The 16014-nt window shown below is 54.6% G+C and overlaps 1 protein-coding gene across 1 annotated transcript in view; it reads left to right on the top strand.

Annotated features, from left to right (window-relative positions):
* The first annotated feature begins 1963 nt into the window (after nt 1-1963).
* ZCCHC24 (zinc finger CCHC-type containing 24) overlaps nt 1964-16014 on the top strand; it is a 63867-nt gene continuing 49816 nt past the window's right edge. Inside the window, exons 1-2 of the mRNA XM_055425348.2 lie at nt 1964-2376; nt 14460-14660. Of these exons, the coding sequence (XP_055281323.1) occupies nt 2131-2376; nt 14460-14660 (447 nt within the window). The 5' untranslated portion in view covers nt 1964-2130. The remainder of the gene's footprint in view (nt 2377-14459; nt 14661-16014) is intronic.

Raw genomic sequence — 16014 nt, 5'->3', positions numbered from 1 at the left:
GGCTCCCCAACTGCCTGCTTTTGGAATTGGAAGATGTGCAGTTGGAAGATGTCTCCTCTCTGACTATCAGTTTTCTCTGTAAAACTTAGGGAAAGTTTAGATTAGGGAAAGTTTAGATCGGTGGCGCCAAATCCTATCCAGCCCCTCCCCTTGGAACCTTAAAGATAGTATCAGAGTTCCAGAGATGACCCCAAATATTTCCAAAAGTAAATAGTTGTAACATTTATTCCCAACAAATGTGTACTTTCAAGGAATAGGTTTAAAATATAAAGGGTACTATATACATGTGTCTCTGATGATGAAAAATATTAAGATTGGTATGTGTGCTATCATTTGTATTAATAATGCCATATTATTAATAATAAACATAATCAAATGAGACAAAAAAATCCCAGGGGTTCTTTGTTGGTAACATGGTTGGGAAAGGTGGCATTTGGTCACCACTGAAGTCCTTTCACTTTCAAGCATCCACAGATGTGTGCCCATGCAGGTGGTGGGAGAAAACCTCTTGGAGGGGATAGCAGAGAGCTGACCTTTATGGAGTATCTTCTGATTTTCAAGCTCAAACTGGTAAGCTCGCAAATATCCCTAGAGGTAGGACAGTGACCCTCCCCATCTTACAGAAGAGAAAGGTTTATCAGCAGAGGTTAGGCGCAACGCCAAGGCCACTCATCTGGAAGGTGGCCAAGCTGGCACTTGAACGCCAGGCTGAATGACTCCAGGACCATTGGAGGTTAGAGAAGTGACTCGTGTCCCCCTCTAGGCGCCTTGTCGCTAGGTCCCTGGCGCTGGCGCAGCGCAGGCGCCCGAAGATTACCTAAGTCTGAGAGGGTGAAGGCCTCGGGGCTTCGGAGTGTGTCGGGCGGGGCGGGGCGAGGGATGGTTGTGGAGGACCCCCACCTCCCACCCCGCGGCATACTTGAACTAGCTGGGCTGCCCCGGGGTGCAGAGTGACAGACGTCTTCCTCAGTTCCCCAAACTCATCTAGAGTCCTGGAGACCCGCAGAGGCATTGGGGTGGGCTGGGACCGGGGGTTGAGGTGGGTTGGGACCGGGGGTTCGGGCGGAGGAAAAGTGCAATAAGTGAGGCGGCCGCAGAGCAGAAATAGGAGAAGAGAGAGGGGGAGGGAGGAAGGCGAGGGAAGGGGGCGGGGAGTCCTTCCTGGGGCAGGAACCCAGGCCCCCCTTGGCTAAGCCGACCCGAAAAACGATTCTGCAGATGGAAGGAATTAAGTGGGAGGGGGAGGGTCCTTTGGTGATAGCGAGAGAAGGGAGGGAGATGTGTGTGTGAATGTGTGTGTGTATGTGAGGCGCGCGCGCGTGTGTCTGGGTCTGAGAGGGGAAGGGGAGAGGCAGGGACACATCAGACTAGACGAAAGTAGAAAAGACGAGAGACTGAAACAGATCCGCCGAAAAAGACGACAGAGAGGCGATGGACACCGGAGATGTTAGTCTGAGAGAAAGGAGAGTATGTGGAAGCTAAGAAAATAGGGGAAAATACAAGTGAAAATGAAATCATTGTAAAGGAGTTGGAAAGAGAGACAGCAGTGAGCCGAAAGCAGAGACAGCCTGGACAGATCAGGCCCGGGGAGCCGAAAGCTCCTGCAGAGCTGGGGAGCTGGGCCGGCCGCACACAGCGGGCGGGGACTGCAAGGGGACCGCCCATGGGCGGGACCGCACCGTGCTACCTATGTAGATGAGCTCCCTTTCTCCCTCTCACACCGCCCCCGCAACTCTATATTCAATGAGACAGCCAATGGAAGGTGAGGGTGGTGCCATAAGGGGCGGGGCCTCACAGAACCCCACCCCAGGAGCGGCCGCTGAAGGGGTCAGCACTGAGGCAGATAGCGGATCGCGGGGCGGGGCGGGGCGGGCGGCTCGGAGGGGGCGGGCCCAAAAGTTTCCTGCCCAACTTTCGCTGCCTCCTTCCTCCGCCCGCGCGCGCTGCGGCTGCAGTTGGGGGGAGGCGGCGGCGGCGGCTGCGGGCTGAGCGCGGGGTGCAGGCGATCGCCGTCCGGGCTCAGGCGGCGGCAGTGGGCGCAGGCTCCCCGGTGCCCGCCCCTCCGCTGGAGGGGGGGGCGCGAGCGGGCGGCCGGGGTGGGGGGCGGGGAGCCGGCACCGCCACCGCAAAATGAGCCTGCTGTCGGCCATCGACACGAGCGCCGCCTCGGTGTACCAGCCGACCCAGCTGCTCAACTGGGTATACCTGTCGCTGCAGGACACGCACCAGGCGAGCGCCTTCGATGCCTTCCGGCCAGAGCCGCCCGCCGGCGCCGCGCCCCCAGAGCTGGCCTTCGGCAAGGGCCGCCCAGAGCAGCTGGGCTCGCCCCTGCACTCCAGCTATCTCAACAGCTTCTTCCAGCTGCAGCGCGGAGAGGTGGGTGCCCCCGCGCGCCCCCGCCCTCCGGCGACCGCGCAGGGCCTTTTCCTATCTGCCCAGCTCTTCCTGGCTTGGCCCGGGCCCGGCTCCGTATTGCCCGGCCCTGCTTGGCTTGACTTCGCTCAGCTCTGCCAAACTCGCCTCCCAAAGTCCCCGGGGCGCCGGGAGCGCGTCAACTCCCCGCTGAGCCCGGCCCGGAGTAGCTCTGGGGCGGGTGGAGCCCTCCTTCCCTCTCTCCCAGCCTGGGGCGCCCTGCTCCAAGGGGTCTGGGGAGCCCGACCGGGTGGGTGGGTTCCGGATTGTCTCCAGACAGCCGGGGCGCGGCTTGCACGGGGAGCCCCTTCCAAGTGTCCTTCCCACGCCCAACCCCATCCCCCTCTTGGCCACCGCTTGCTGGGACGGAGAATGTGGATTTGCTCCGAGTTCCTCCGGAGGGCCCTGAAATCTTTTCTCCTCCGACTTCGGTGGTTCCCGACCCAAAGGGCACTCTGGAGAGCAGTGACTCACCCGCAGAATTTTTCTGCTGTTCTCACGCAGGGACCCCCAGATACACTCTTCAGCCACTCGCCCTACCCCCAGCCACATAGGAAGTGGTTTTTGAGGGCTTGACCCCACAGACTGTGCTGTCCCCCGCCCTTCCAGCCTGGAAGGAAATGAAAGGGAAATCTCTTGAGCTCCTGGGAGGGGGCTCGATAGGGGGAGAGGTTCCAGCTGCCCAGTGCCTTCTCCAGAAACCTGGGCCGGCTGCCGTTGCAAAGTCTGCCTGTTGGATGGATTCAGTTACAAAGTCAGACGGGCAGCTAGATAAATACCCAGATTGCATCTTTCCCCAGTTAGATAAATACCCAGATTGCCAGGACCTCCCAGCCCCTTGGAGAGCTCTTCAGAGCCTTCCTGGATACCATCCTCTCTCCCTTCAGCTGGATTCCTCCTGGGCCCCACTCCCACTTACTCCTGCCTCATGTGAGAACCGCAGACACCCTCTGTGGCCTTCCCTCACTCTGCTTCTGGCAGCTCTCTCTGCAAAAGTGCAGAGGGAGGGGCCCTTGCCTTCTAGGCCAGGGCACACCGGTTAGTTTCAGGAGAGTCAGAGTCCCTTACCAGTTTGCGGGAGACCAGTATATACACCAATGTGCTGGTGATGAGGTGGGAAAGACAGAGGGTGGCCCTTTGTGACCCCATAATGTGTTTGCCTCTGCCATTATTGACTAGGGAAGACGAGGCCATGTAAATTGCTGGCCTGAGGCCTAGAGATGGGCCAACGGCAGGCCAGCAGAAAGAAGAGATGGTTGACCTGTATTGGACTGTCAGGCATAGCTGGGGAAGATGAATCTGGAAAACACCCTTTGGTGCCAGGTGACAGCATTCGTATTCCAGAACTCTTTGTAAACTGTAAAGCACTCTCTCTACCTGAGGAATTGTTCTTGGCTGGAAATCTTTCTTTCTTACAAGGGCCTTTGCTTTCTCTTTGGGGAACTGGCTTCTGTGACCAGGGGCTTTAGAGGACAGTGCCTGGGTCTTGTCAGTTGTTTGTTCTCTTACCAAACATTTTTGAGCTCTGCATGGCCCCCTGGGGATTCCACTAGAGTCCCATGGGGGCCCCAGATTAGAAGACAGATAAGATGATACTGTGTGAATGGTGGGTGATTTCATGGGTATCCCATAGGAGCCCAAAGGCAGAAGGGACACCATGGTTCACAGATCAAGTGGGGGTCCCTAAGCAGCCTCTACTAGCTGCTTACCTCAGTGTTCCCTTTGAAGGGGCACATTCCTTTGCTAGGGCTAGTGTGGAAGGAGCTGGTAAATATTATCTAGAACAATGGTGGAAAAAACTCTCTCATGATCTGACTTTGGAAGAACCGTCTTTGTCTGGCCCCAGTTTACCTATCTGTAACATGTAGTCTCTGCTGTCCTCCAGGGTGATGTGTGTGGGATTTGAGAACTGTACGAGAGGATGTGCCTACAGACGGACTGAGTTGGAAGAGTAAGGAGATGCTTCTCCTATGCTCATGGGCCAGTGGCTTCCATGCAGGGGCTAGAAGGCTGTGCCTGCTGACTTCCGGAAGACTTTCCTGGCTTCCAGACTCACCCGCTCTCACCACCTACCCCCCACCCGTTTCGCCTCCTAAACCCTCTTGAAGCCCCAGCTGTGCTTCTAGGGACAGGCCTTTCCTGCATCCAGGGCTTAGCTGGTGATCTAATATGGCTCCAAAATAGCAACTGGTTGAGAAGACAAGAAAAAATACCCCCCACCTGAATGCCACCGACGGGCTTGTCCGACAGGAAGCAAGTTGTGTGTGGGCCTGCAGGGACTCTGCGAAGGGCCCCAGGGCCCCAGGAGTGTCGCCATTCCATGCAGAGCCTGGCAGGCCCAGTGGCAGTGCCTGCGGATGTGACTTGCATGCTGACCACTGACCATGGCCTGTCTGCGCTGGTCCCCGTGCCAAGAGCCCACCCCCCTCCTGCACCACCCCCTGGCTGCTCCCACCACAATAGCAGAACACCATGAATGCAGCTGGGGTTTGGGCGGGGGTGGGGGCTGAGGACATAGGGGCACAGAAGCCCATTGTGCCCCTAGAACCTCAGCCCTGGAAGCTGAAGATAAGCCAAGGGTTCTGAGTGGAACACTGGTGCTGGGAGCAGAGAGGGAGATGGTGGAGTTCATGGGCAAGTGCAGAAACTGGCACCAGGGGGTGACTGGTTGCTTGTGGGGGTTTTCTCGGCTTCTTATTGTGTGGTAAGCCTGCCAGGCCAAAGCACACATGGGTACTTGGTGCAGTTTTTAAAAAGGCCTCTGGGTATAGAAACTAGACACTGTGAACGAACCCCTGTTTCAACCCCTGATCTGTGGCAACAAATATTAATATGTGTCTTTGGAGGAAAATTTGCGAGGCCCTTGGCTATGCCCTTCCTCTCTTTCTCTGGGTACCCAAGGAAGGCAGGTCTTAGAGGCAGTTGGGGTTGGTGGCATGAGGGTGGGAGTCTTCCCTGCCAGGTTTTGTTTGGAATTTAAATTCACAGCAGTGTGGTTGCTGTGGGACTCCACCTCCAGAAAAGTAGAGTTACCCTCATTTTGAGCATTGGTGCTCAAGCACCTCTGTATGATGCCAAGAGCCCCTCCTGGGTAGCTCTTGCACCCCCTTAGGGAGATGGAGCTGTCCCATTCCAGGTCAGATGTTTAGGGCAGCTGTTTTCTTTTCCTCTTCCTCCAGGGCCAGATGTGGCTTGAAGATGTGGCTCTGCACAAAGTGATGCTTTGTGGAGGTTGGGGGGAAGGGCTTTGGAGTCAAGTACATTTGGGGAACACAGCCTAGTATCCTTCCCTTGGAGACACACACTAACACAGTAAAGGCTCTGAGAAGTCCTGCAGGACAGAACCTGCTAACCTTTCTTCAACCCGACATTGTCTATAACTGTTTGACTGGAGTACATTTTTGGCATAGAACACCCTGCCAGTGTTCTTCTGAATACGTCCAAGTTCAGGGCATGCTCTATCAAAGCAGACCTCTTCCTTGTTGGATATTTTCAAGCCATAGGAGGCTCTTCCTGCAGCTGTTAACCCAGATGCCCTCCTGGGTCCTAGTGCTATCTTCCTCGCACTGAGGACACCCTTCTCTTAGCCTCTCTGGTCTCACTGGAGATTGCGAACAGCAGTAAGGGTCTCATGAGGCTTACCAGACAGGGCTTCAGGCTCCTACACATGTGAAGCTGTTAGAACCCTTTGAGGGGGTAACCGCAGTGTCCTGATTTAAAAGGTCCTAGGTATTGACGGAGAAGGCAATGGCAACTCACTCCAGTACTCTTGCCTGGGAAATCCCATGGACAGAGGAGCCTGGTAGGCTACAGTCCATGGGGTCGTGAGGAGTCGGACACGACTGAGCGACTTCACTTTCACTTTTCATTTTCCTTCACTGGAGAAGGAAATGGCAACCCACTCCAGTGTTCTTGCCTGGAGAATCCCAGGGACAGGGGAGCTTGGTGGGCTGCAGTCTATGGGGTTGCACAGAGTCGAACATGACTGACGTGACTTAGCAGCAGCAGCAGCAGCAAGTATTGACAGTCTTCTGAAGGTTTGGACATATCACTCTGGCTCTCCGTTGGTGCGACTGAGCCGAGGGGCTGCCTGACTGGCATGGATGTGTAGAACAAAGACACCTGTCTGCTGAGGGTGGGAGTTCGCCTCACTGGGGTTGAATGGGCTTCAGGAGCTGAGGTTTGTTCCCAGCAGCCTTTGTGGTCTGTGTGAAGTGGTGGGGGGCAGCCCAGGGCCTGGGAGGAACAGTCGTTCCAGCCCAGCTGGGAGCTTGGGAAGATGCCCGGCTCCCTCTGGCCAGCCCTGGAAAGCTGAGCTCTGACTCAGGCAAGGGAGACGGTCGAGGGCCTGTTGGCCGAGGTGACCTGACCCTCCCTCCATCAAATGCAGTTGACTGGGCGGGCCTAGACTCAGAAGGAGACCACACCTCATGGACCTTCTGAGTCAGGTGGAAGGGAGGAAAGCAGGTGGCATTAGTAATAGGGAATTAGCAGTGACAGAAAGTCAGGCGCTGTCAGCACCAAGAGAAAGACCCTGCGGAGAAGCGTCCCTTACTTTGGGTGGTGGTGCTTTATTCTAGGCATCTTTTCTTCATGGCCCCATTTTACAGAAGAGAAAACAGAGGCCTGGCTAGTAACTCAGCAAGTCAATGGCAGAGCTCAACCTAGAAGTCTTCTCCATCCCAACTGCAGCTGTCCCATTGGCTCGCCCTGCTGGTGTGGGTGGCGTTCACCTGGATTGTGCCCTGGGTGCCAGTATGGGGCATGCATTAACCAGGGTACTCTGTCAGGCTTCAGTGCCTCACTTGATTTGTCCCTGACCCCAAACCTTCTGAGGAGTGGTAGGCATTGCTCATGGGTCCTGGGTTTTCTGTCATGTCCTTGCTCCAGCCTGGGACTCTGTGGGGCGTGAGTCCAAGGGTGGCCTGGCTTGGGGGAGGCCGAGGAGATGGACACCAAGCACTTCCTAGCACTCCCGTCTCATAGCACCCACTGGGTGCGGCATCCCCATTATGCAGATGGGGAAACTAAGGCTCTTCAAGAGGAGGAAAAAGTCAGGGAATCAGTTGAGGATCAGGTCTCCAGGGTGTGTCTCAGGGTGCTTGGTCTCTTGTGGGTATGTGTGTGGGTGTGTGTGTGGATGGTGGTGGCTGTGATGTATAATCTTTATTCCGCCCTCCTCTGGCCATATAGATTCACTTGAGGTTTCTGAAAACACTAAGCACCAAGCTTTCACTCTAAGCTTTTGCACTTGCTGTTGCTTCCACTGCTTCTAATGCTGCAGACTGTCCTTGTATAACTGACAGATTCCAACTTACTTCTTTATGGTTCCAGTGGATGTCTCTTCTCTGAAGGCTTTACCTGGCTGCCATGGGGAACACCCCTCCCTCCTTCCGTGTCCCGTGACAGAGGTACATGCTCCTGGTAAAGCATGTCTGAACAGTTGGTATTGCTGTGAAATATTACCATATGTGTCAGCACTCTGAGAACAGGAATCCTGTCATATTTCACTTGGTAATCCCAGCATCCGATGCTTGGTCAGTGTCTGGGACAGACTAGGTGCTCTGTTGACATTCGCTAGGTAGATGGGTGGATGGATGACTTGGACTCTCTCCTCCTCTTCCTTCCCCGGACTTGTGACTAGGGAACACTTTCCTCAGCCTCTTAGCCTTTTGATTTATCTCATGGAAGAAGTATTTATGAATAGCTTGATAAATTTTAAAGAGCTGATGTGGGAGTCATGAAACCCTATGCCTAGAGGTGTCCTAGCAGAAGTTTAGGTGTGTGAAGGATTCTTGACCTTCCTTGGCTGTGGGCCTCTTTGAGAATCTGAAAGCAGCTCAAGTTCCTCTCCTCAGTGCAATGCACACAGCACGCCTGTCCATGCACACGCAGAGCTCACATTTGCACATGATTTCAGGGGGATCATGTGGACAGTGGACCTCAAATCCAGGCCCCTTGCTGTAAAGGCTGCAAGCCTTGGTGGTGCCCCAGACTGTAACTATTAGGGACCGCCTAGTCCTTGGATTCTCAGATCCATGCTTTCTGCTTTCATTCAATGCGTTTGGTCTAGAAGCGAGAGGCAGCCCACTCCCCAGTGCCTATGCTTGAGCTGGGGAGCTGGGCATCAGGCACGTGGCTATGAAATGTGAACCCCTGCCAGGTGAGTGGTGACCTGCAGGGGAGTAGGAGAGACTAAGTGGGGAGGGGGAGCCTCCCCTGGGTCTGTTCCACTCCATCTTGCTGCCACTGTGCTCTTCCATCCCTTGATCCTTTCTTTTCCCATTTTTCTTTCCCAACTCCCCTTACCAAGAAGAACACAGCCTGCTTATTGACATCTGAATCTCCCATCGAGTTCTGGCTTTGTCCAGGGGGCTGTGTTTTGTACACCTCCGGTGAATGGACTTCCAAGAGGCAACGGTGCCCTTAGGGGTCCTGAGTGGAGGGTTGCTGCGTCTGTCATGGTCAACACTGCTGCATTCTTGGCTCACAGGTCATCTTCAGACCTTCGAAATAGGAGCAGAACTGGGGTCTAACCACAGCTGGGGAAACCCTTGGTCTGACTTCACTTTCCCATTGGCCCGCTCCATCCTTGGCCGTGGCTGTCTCTTATCCCTGAGCCCAGCCCACATCCACCCCTGCTTTTTGTATAGAATGTGTGTGTGTGTTTGTGAGCATGTGTATGTATCTGACCCCAGGGGCTGGAGCCCCCGATAGACCATAGGGGTGAAGAAGTGCAGATCTCCTTGGAGAAGGGGTGGAGTCATTTGTGCGATGAATGGTTTCTTGTTCCAAAGAGAGGAGTGTGGGCGTGCATGTGTGTGCATGTGTGTGTGCATGTCTCTGTGTGTGTATAGCAGTGTGGACAGGGGTGGCTTTGGGGGATAAGGAAGTGGTTGTTCAGCTGATGGAAGAATGGAAGAACCCCCACAGAGCTGGGAACTAGGATAGGAGGATTCCTCCTCTAAGGCCTTCTCAGGCCCCGGGGGCAGCAGACTCAGCATTTGCTCCGCGCAGACCTTACCTGCGGTGCTGCGCCCACCTCTGCTGTTCCCTTTTCTCTTCTTGCACCCATCTCTTCTTCTTCTTGGCTGCCCTCAGAAGCTCCTGCCCACCTGCCTCGACTCCTGCCTGCCTCTCCCACTGTGCCCTCTTTCTGTCCTGGGGATGGTGATCAAAAGGAAGCACAGTTTGTCAGGTTGACTTGGCCTTGGAAATCTCTCCTTGTGTACCCTCAGCAGAACCACAAACCCCGGGGCCCGAGCCCCTCACACAACCCAGAGAAGCTGGTACCCTGTCTCACCAGGCCTGAGGGGCTTGGCAGTGTGGAGTCACAGGGCCTCTGTGCCAAGGAGGATGGCCCTTGCCAGGTGGCTCCCCTTCCTGTAGAGGAAGACAAGCTTTGGAGGCCATTCGGGAGCTGAAATGTAACAGGCCAGCAGATCGGGCTGTGAATCTCCTCTCAGCCACGTGTTGGTTGTGTTTTCTTGGGCAAGTTTCTTAGCCTCTCTGAGCCTCAGTTTCCAGTTCTATAAAACCGGCCTGGCAAGGCCCATCTGAACAGTGTTTTTGGCAGGTATGAGTCTAAGAAACGGAGAGGATCCAGTCGAGTATGTGACACAAGTAGGCTCAGAATAAACTATAGTTCTTCCCATCTAACTTTCCCCAACAGTTGAGCCAGAACCTTGGAGAAGTTCCAGCCATGGACAGGAATCTGCTGCTTTGTTCCCTGCATGTGGCATAAGGATCCCACGCTTCCTGCTTGCTGCTGGGGTCACTGACCCAGGGAGGAAGGAGGGGTGGTCTTCTCCCCAAGGCTGTTCATTTGGGCCTAGATGACCCAGAGCCATACACTAGTGGGGCTGCCCTCACCCCCCAGCCAGAGCAGCAGAATCTGGGGTGAGAGCACCCTCCGACTTAGTCCATGGGAACTCAGAGACCCTGGGCTAAATCCTTCAAGGTATTAGGGCATCCATAGCCCCATCTGTCAAATGGAGCCCCCTTCCCGCCTGTGACTGTCTACATGCAGGACCATCATAGGCTTAAAGAGTGCTGGAGTCCGGTCTCTGGGGCAGTGGAGGAGGGCAGAACCTTTGCCTTTGGGGATGTTCAGCCCCATGGAAAGATGAAGAGGTGTCTCTGGATGAAGAGATGAGAGACAGACTTCAGAACTCCTTCAGGCCAGGGCAGGGGTGAACCCAACCCAGCCCACAGCACAGGGCTATGGCCAGGAGGTCTGGAAGGCCTCTGGAGGGGCTGGGGCCTCTGTAGCCAGTGGGACCTCAGGGGCACCTGAAGCTGTGCTTTTGACACTGTCCCTTGGAGCCCAGGCCTGAGCAAGAGAGACTGGCTTGCCTTTTACCTCCATGGGCCGAGCTCCTCAGGGCTTCAGAGAGGAAACAGCTTGCAACCCCACCCGCCCATCCAGCCCGCCGGCAAGCAGAACTCCTGGCCCTTAGGCCTGGCTTCGTGCCCTGGTCTGTGCCCCTGGCCTCACTTTCTCTATCGAAACTTCAGAGCGAGGTTAGGTCGGCTGACTGCTCCTTCCTTTCGTCTTTTCCTGGTGTCATCTTGAACTGGGCCTGGGGAAGGCAGTTGGAGCAGCTGTGAGGGCCGGGCCAGTGTACACTGAATGGGGAGAGGTGGCGGGGATGGGAGCCCTGGCCCCGCTCCTCTGACCCACAGCTGCCTGTGTGACCCTCCTGAGGGACAAAGCCATGACCTTCCTGAGGCGGTGGGAGGGGTGTCAGGCTGCCAAGGGGAGGACAGCCTGCTCGAAGGCCTCTGCCTGCCCAGGGATACCCGCGGGGCTGCCCGTGGGCAGGGGTGTGTGGCCACAAGATGGGGGAGAGGTTTTTCAGGGTATAATTAGTGCAGTTTCTGGCACCCACCAAACTTCCCCTTCCTCTTGACAATTTGCTGCCAAAACAGCCCTGATTCCTGTGGATTTGCTTAAATCTTATCCAGAAAAAAAAAAAAAAAAGAAGAAAAAAGGAAAGAAAGGAAAAAAAATAAGAGGGTTGTTATTTGTGAAATTGCATTTCCCAGTCATGAGAATGAGTCACACCATTTGGAACTTCAAGTTTCTTGTTTGGATGAACTTTTCTCTGGGAGGCTGGGGCGACACTGCCCTCCCCCAGACCAGTTTGGATGGGGAGAGGCCTAGAGACAAGCTAAGGAGAAACCTTGATGGTTGATACGTCCAGGTGCTCCCAAGGGCAGGTAGGGCTAGGAAGGTTGTACCTTCCAAGGGAGACTGAAAATGCTGACTTAGGCTTAGGGGTGAAGGGGGTGTGGGGAGTTAGAGTTTAATGGGGACAGAGTTTCAATTTGGAATGATGAAAGATTTCTGGAGATGGATGGTGGTGATGTTTGCACTATAAATAATGTGAATGTGTTTAGTGCCGTTGAGCTGCACGCTTAAACATCGTTAAAAGGATAGGTTTTTACGTAACGTATATTCTACCACAGTGAAGCAAAGCAGGTTCTGGGCCCTCAGTCCCTGGTGGCTGCTTTGGTAGGTCTCAGGTGGGACCCAGAAAAACTGTATTGGTTAAAAGTTTCCCGGGTCATTCAGTACAAGTTTGGACACAGTGATCTAATCTGTAAAATGAGAACAGTGACTTATAGAGCTGTGGTGAGCGTTAGATAACACACGTAAAGCTTCCAGCACCAGGGACGTTAAAGTGCTCAGTTCGTGTTACTAATATCATCTAATCCGACTTCCATTGGGATTCTCCCCACATCCCTTAAGGCAGTCCTGTCTTGGCTCGCATACCACTCCCCCAAGGATGGGGGACCCTCTGCCTTTCAGGATGGACCATCTGGGGCCACCTGGGAGCTGAAAAGTTGCCCTCAGACTGGATGCAGGTTCGTGGGGGATCTTCCCCAGTGGCCCCAGTGGCAGTGGTAGAGCAGAGATTTGTGACCCCATGGATTATATAGTCCATGGAATTCTCCAGGCCAGAATACTGGAGTGGGTAGCCTTTCCCTTCTCCAGGGGATCTTCCCAACCCTGGGATCGAACCCAGGTCTCCCGCATTGCAGGCGGATTCTTTACCAGCAGAGCCACCAGGGAAGCCCAAGATGTCATCAGGAGCCTTTAAGTTCAATGCACAGTCACTGAGGACTGACTGTGTGTTGGGCCTGAGCTGCCCTGGTTGTCGTGTCTCTGTCTTCCCTTCCAGATCCCAGGCTTTGGTCCAAGCCTACATGAGAGAGAAAAGAGGCCCAGAGAGGGAAAGGGCTGGGCCAAGGTCACAGAGCAGGGTGTCCAGGTAGCCAAGAAGAGTCCTCACAGGGAGGAGTGCCGGACCTCCAGAGGCATACATGTGTGAGGTGTGGGCTCTGTCCTGGTTGGAGGAGGGGTGTCTTGATTCCCTGGGACCAGCTCTCAGTTTACTCCCCTCCCTTCCTACGCTGAGGGGACACAGAAAAAGAACTGTCCCCATTGCTATGCCCAAGAACTGGAGCCTAGTAAGCCTGAGCCCCGTGCCCAGGTTTGTCATCAGCCCCTGGAGAAGCTACCTCTTTCTAGCCTTGGCGTGGCCCCGGGAGAAGGGTCTCATGGCCATTCCCTGCCAGCCTCACTGCAGGCCCCACCTTTGCTGAATTCCAGTGTGCCTGGCCGCCCAGAGCCCGTGACTCCTATAAATAGAGGCTGTGTACACCAGGAGGGGGCCTGGGCCGCGTCTGCTTTGAAGCCAGGCAAGACATCTGGTTCCTGTCAACTGGAGGTGGGAGAGGTGAGAGAGGTGGGCTCTTTCTTCCCCGGGCTTCCAGAGAGCTGGCCCAGGCTGGGCTGAGGGCTCCCCGGACACACTGTGCACAGGCGTCAGGCTGCAGGAGACCAGGCAAGGTGCCGAACTGCAGTCTCCTCTTCTGTACAGTGGAAACAAGGCTGCGAGCTAGTCACCCACCAGCACATGGCAGAGTTCTGGCTCTAGCAGGTGGCTTTCTGCTGCTTGTCTTACCTCCTGGCAGCGTGTAAAGAACCAATCATCACCATCATCATACACTGAGTACTTCCCCAATGCCAGGCAGGAAATAAAGGGTTATGTTAGCCTCCTGGAAACCCTTGGAGGTAGCTGTCATTAACCCTGTTTACTGGATGGGGTCACTGGGGTCCCGAGTGGTTCACTGGCTTGTCCATGGATGCACAACTCGAGTTGGGATTTGAACATGGGCTCCAGGAAGCCAGAGCCCACAGGTGACTAAAGAGTCGGTATGAAACTAGGAATAAAACCACCATATGACCCAGAAATCCCACTCCTAGGCATATACCCTGAGGAAACGAAAATTGAAAAAGACACATGTATCCCATTATTCACTGCAGCACTATTTGCAATAGCTAGAGCATGGAAGCAACTTAGATGTCCATTGACAGATGAAAGAATAAAAAGTTGTGTACATATACACAATGGAATATTATGAGCCATAAAAAGGAACACATTTGAGTCAGTTATAATGAGATGGATGAACCTAGAACCTATTATAGAGAATGAAGTAAGTCAGAAAGAGAAAGATAAATACCGTATTCTAACGCATATATACGGAATCTAGAAAAACGGTCCTGAAGAATTTATTTACAGGGCAGCAATGGAGAAACAGACATAGAGGATAGACTTACGGACATGGGGAGAGGGGAGGAGAGGGTGAGATGTATGGAAGAGTAACATGGAAACTCACATTACCACATGCAAAATAGATAGCCAACGGGAATTTGCTGTATGGCTCAGGAAACTCAAACAGGGGCTCTGTATCAACCTATAGGGATGGGGTGGGGAGGGAGATGGGAGGAAGATTCAGAAGGGAGGGTATATATGTAAACCTATGGCTAATTTATGTTGATGTTTGACAGAAAACAGCAAAATTCTGTAAAGCAGTTATTCTTCAATAAAAAATAAATTGAAAAGATCAGGGAAGACAATAAAAAAGAATCGGTGTGAATTTGTGTGCATGTATACGAGCCTGTGGAAGTGCCTGTGAGGCCGTGGCTGCACCAGTGGTCAGGCCTCCAAGGAGCTCACAGCCTCTGTCCCCTTCAGGCACTGAGCAGCAGTGTGTACAAGACTGCCTCGCCCTACGGCTCCCTCAATAACATCGCTGACGGCCTCAGCTCCCTCACCGAGCATTTCTCTGACCTGACCCTCACCTCCGAGACCCGCAAGCCCAGCAAGCGGCCCCCACCCAACTACCTGTGCCACCTGTGCTTCAACAAAGGACACTACATCAAGGACTGCCCCCAGGTAAGGCAGCCCTCCCAGTGGGGGTTTGGGGCCCTGGCTGGCCTGTGGACCAGCTTCCGTGGGTAGAGGAGGCGAAACAGCTCGCCGGGGTCCCTTCCTCCAGCACCTCACCCCGTGATCGCTGGCTGCCACTTTTTGGTCCCCTCTGGTTTTCCTGAGGCAGGCTAGCTGGTGTGGTTGGGCCAGAGCCCAAGCTTGGGCCTGCACTGGCCGGTCAGCAGTCTGAGAGAGGCACCCCAGAGTGAGATTCTGAGCCTTTGAGTCTCCCCTCACCCCACTCCAGTCTTCCTGCCAAGGTGGGTCCTGTTACCATCGGGCAGGAGGGGCCAACGGCTTCCTCACGGCTCTCCTGAGAGCCCATCACCTCCCACTCACAGGGAAGGAATGTGGGCTCCGGGCCAGAAACCCAGATGTGCGCCCCCTCCCCCAGACCCCACCTCTGCCTGCTCTGCAGCCTACAGCCTGTGAAGGGGAGGGGTGCCCCCAGGATAGGTCTGGGTAAAGGCCTCTGGCAGGGGCTTCCCAGGTGGCTCAGTGGTAAAGAATCTGCCTGCATTGCAGGAGACGCAGGAGACACTGGTTCGATCCCTGGGTCAGGAAGATCCTCTGGAGGAGGAAATGGCAACCCACTCCAGTATTCTTGCCGGGAAAGTCCCATGGACAGAGAATCCCATGGGACAGATGGACAAAATCCCACAGGCTACAGTCCGTGGGGTCACAAAGAGCACACTGAGCACGCACACACGAAGGCCTCAGGCACCGGGGGCTGGGCATTGCTCCCTTGGGGTGAGAAAGGGGTCAGGAACAGCCTCCATCTCTCCCCCAGTGTTTCACTGCAACAAGGTGGGGCTCTGGGGGCAGACCCCACTCCCCGGATGACCCCTGACTCTGACAGATGTGGTTTCGGAATCCTAGGGAGAGAGGTTAACAGTTGCGTTGCGTACACTATGAGATTATCAGCGATTTTTTTTTCCTATTATTTTTTCATACTTTCCACTGTTTTTATAACGTGGTACTACTTTTATTTTATACGTGTAATGGAAATGGAATCCTGGAAACTCAGAAAATCCGTGTAGTCTTGCCCTCCAGATGTTGGCAGCTGAGGGTGTGGCCAGGCAGGGCTGGGTCCCTCCAAGACCAATGGGGGGGTCGAGATGCCAATCACCACTCTTCTCAGGAATGGCCACACCACGCTTTAGGTCCCCGCTCCTTCAAGTATAGCCAGCCATCGCCACAACAGTGTCGCCCCAGAGCTTGTTAGAAATGCAGAACCTCAAACCCAACCCAGAACTATGATCCCTGGTGATTCAGCTGGTGATCTCAGCCTCCCCCCGGCCCCTGGCCAAGAGAGGCC

The sequence above is a fragment of the Moschus berezovskii genome, chromosome 12 (assembly GCF_049115385.1).
Source record: "Moschus berezovskii isolate FMDL1 chromosome 12, NW_MosBer_1.0, whole genome shotgun sequence".
In the NCBI taxonomy this organism is placed as follows: Eukaryota; Metazoa; Chordata; class Mammalia; order Artiodactyla; family Moschidae; genus Moschus; species Moschus berezovskii.
This window is presented reverse-complemented; position numbering and strand designations above follow the sequence as displayed.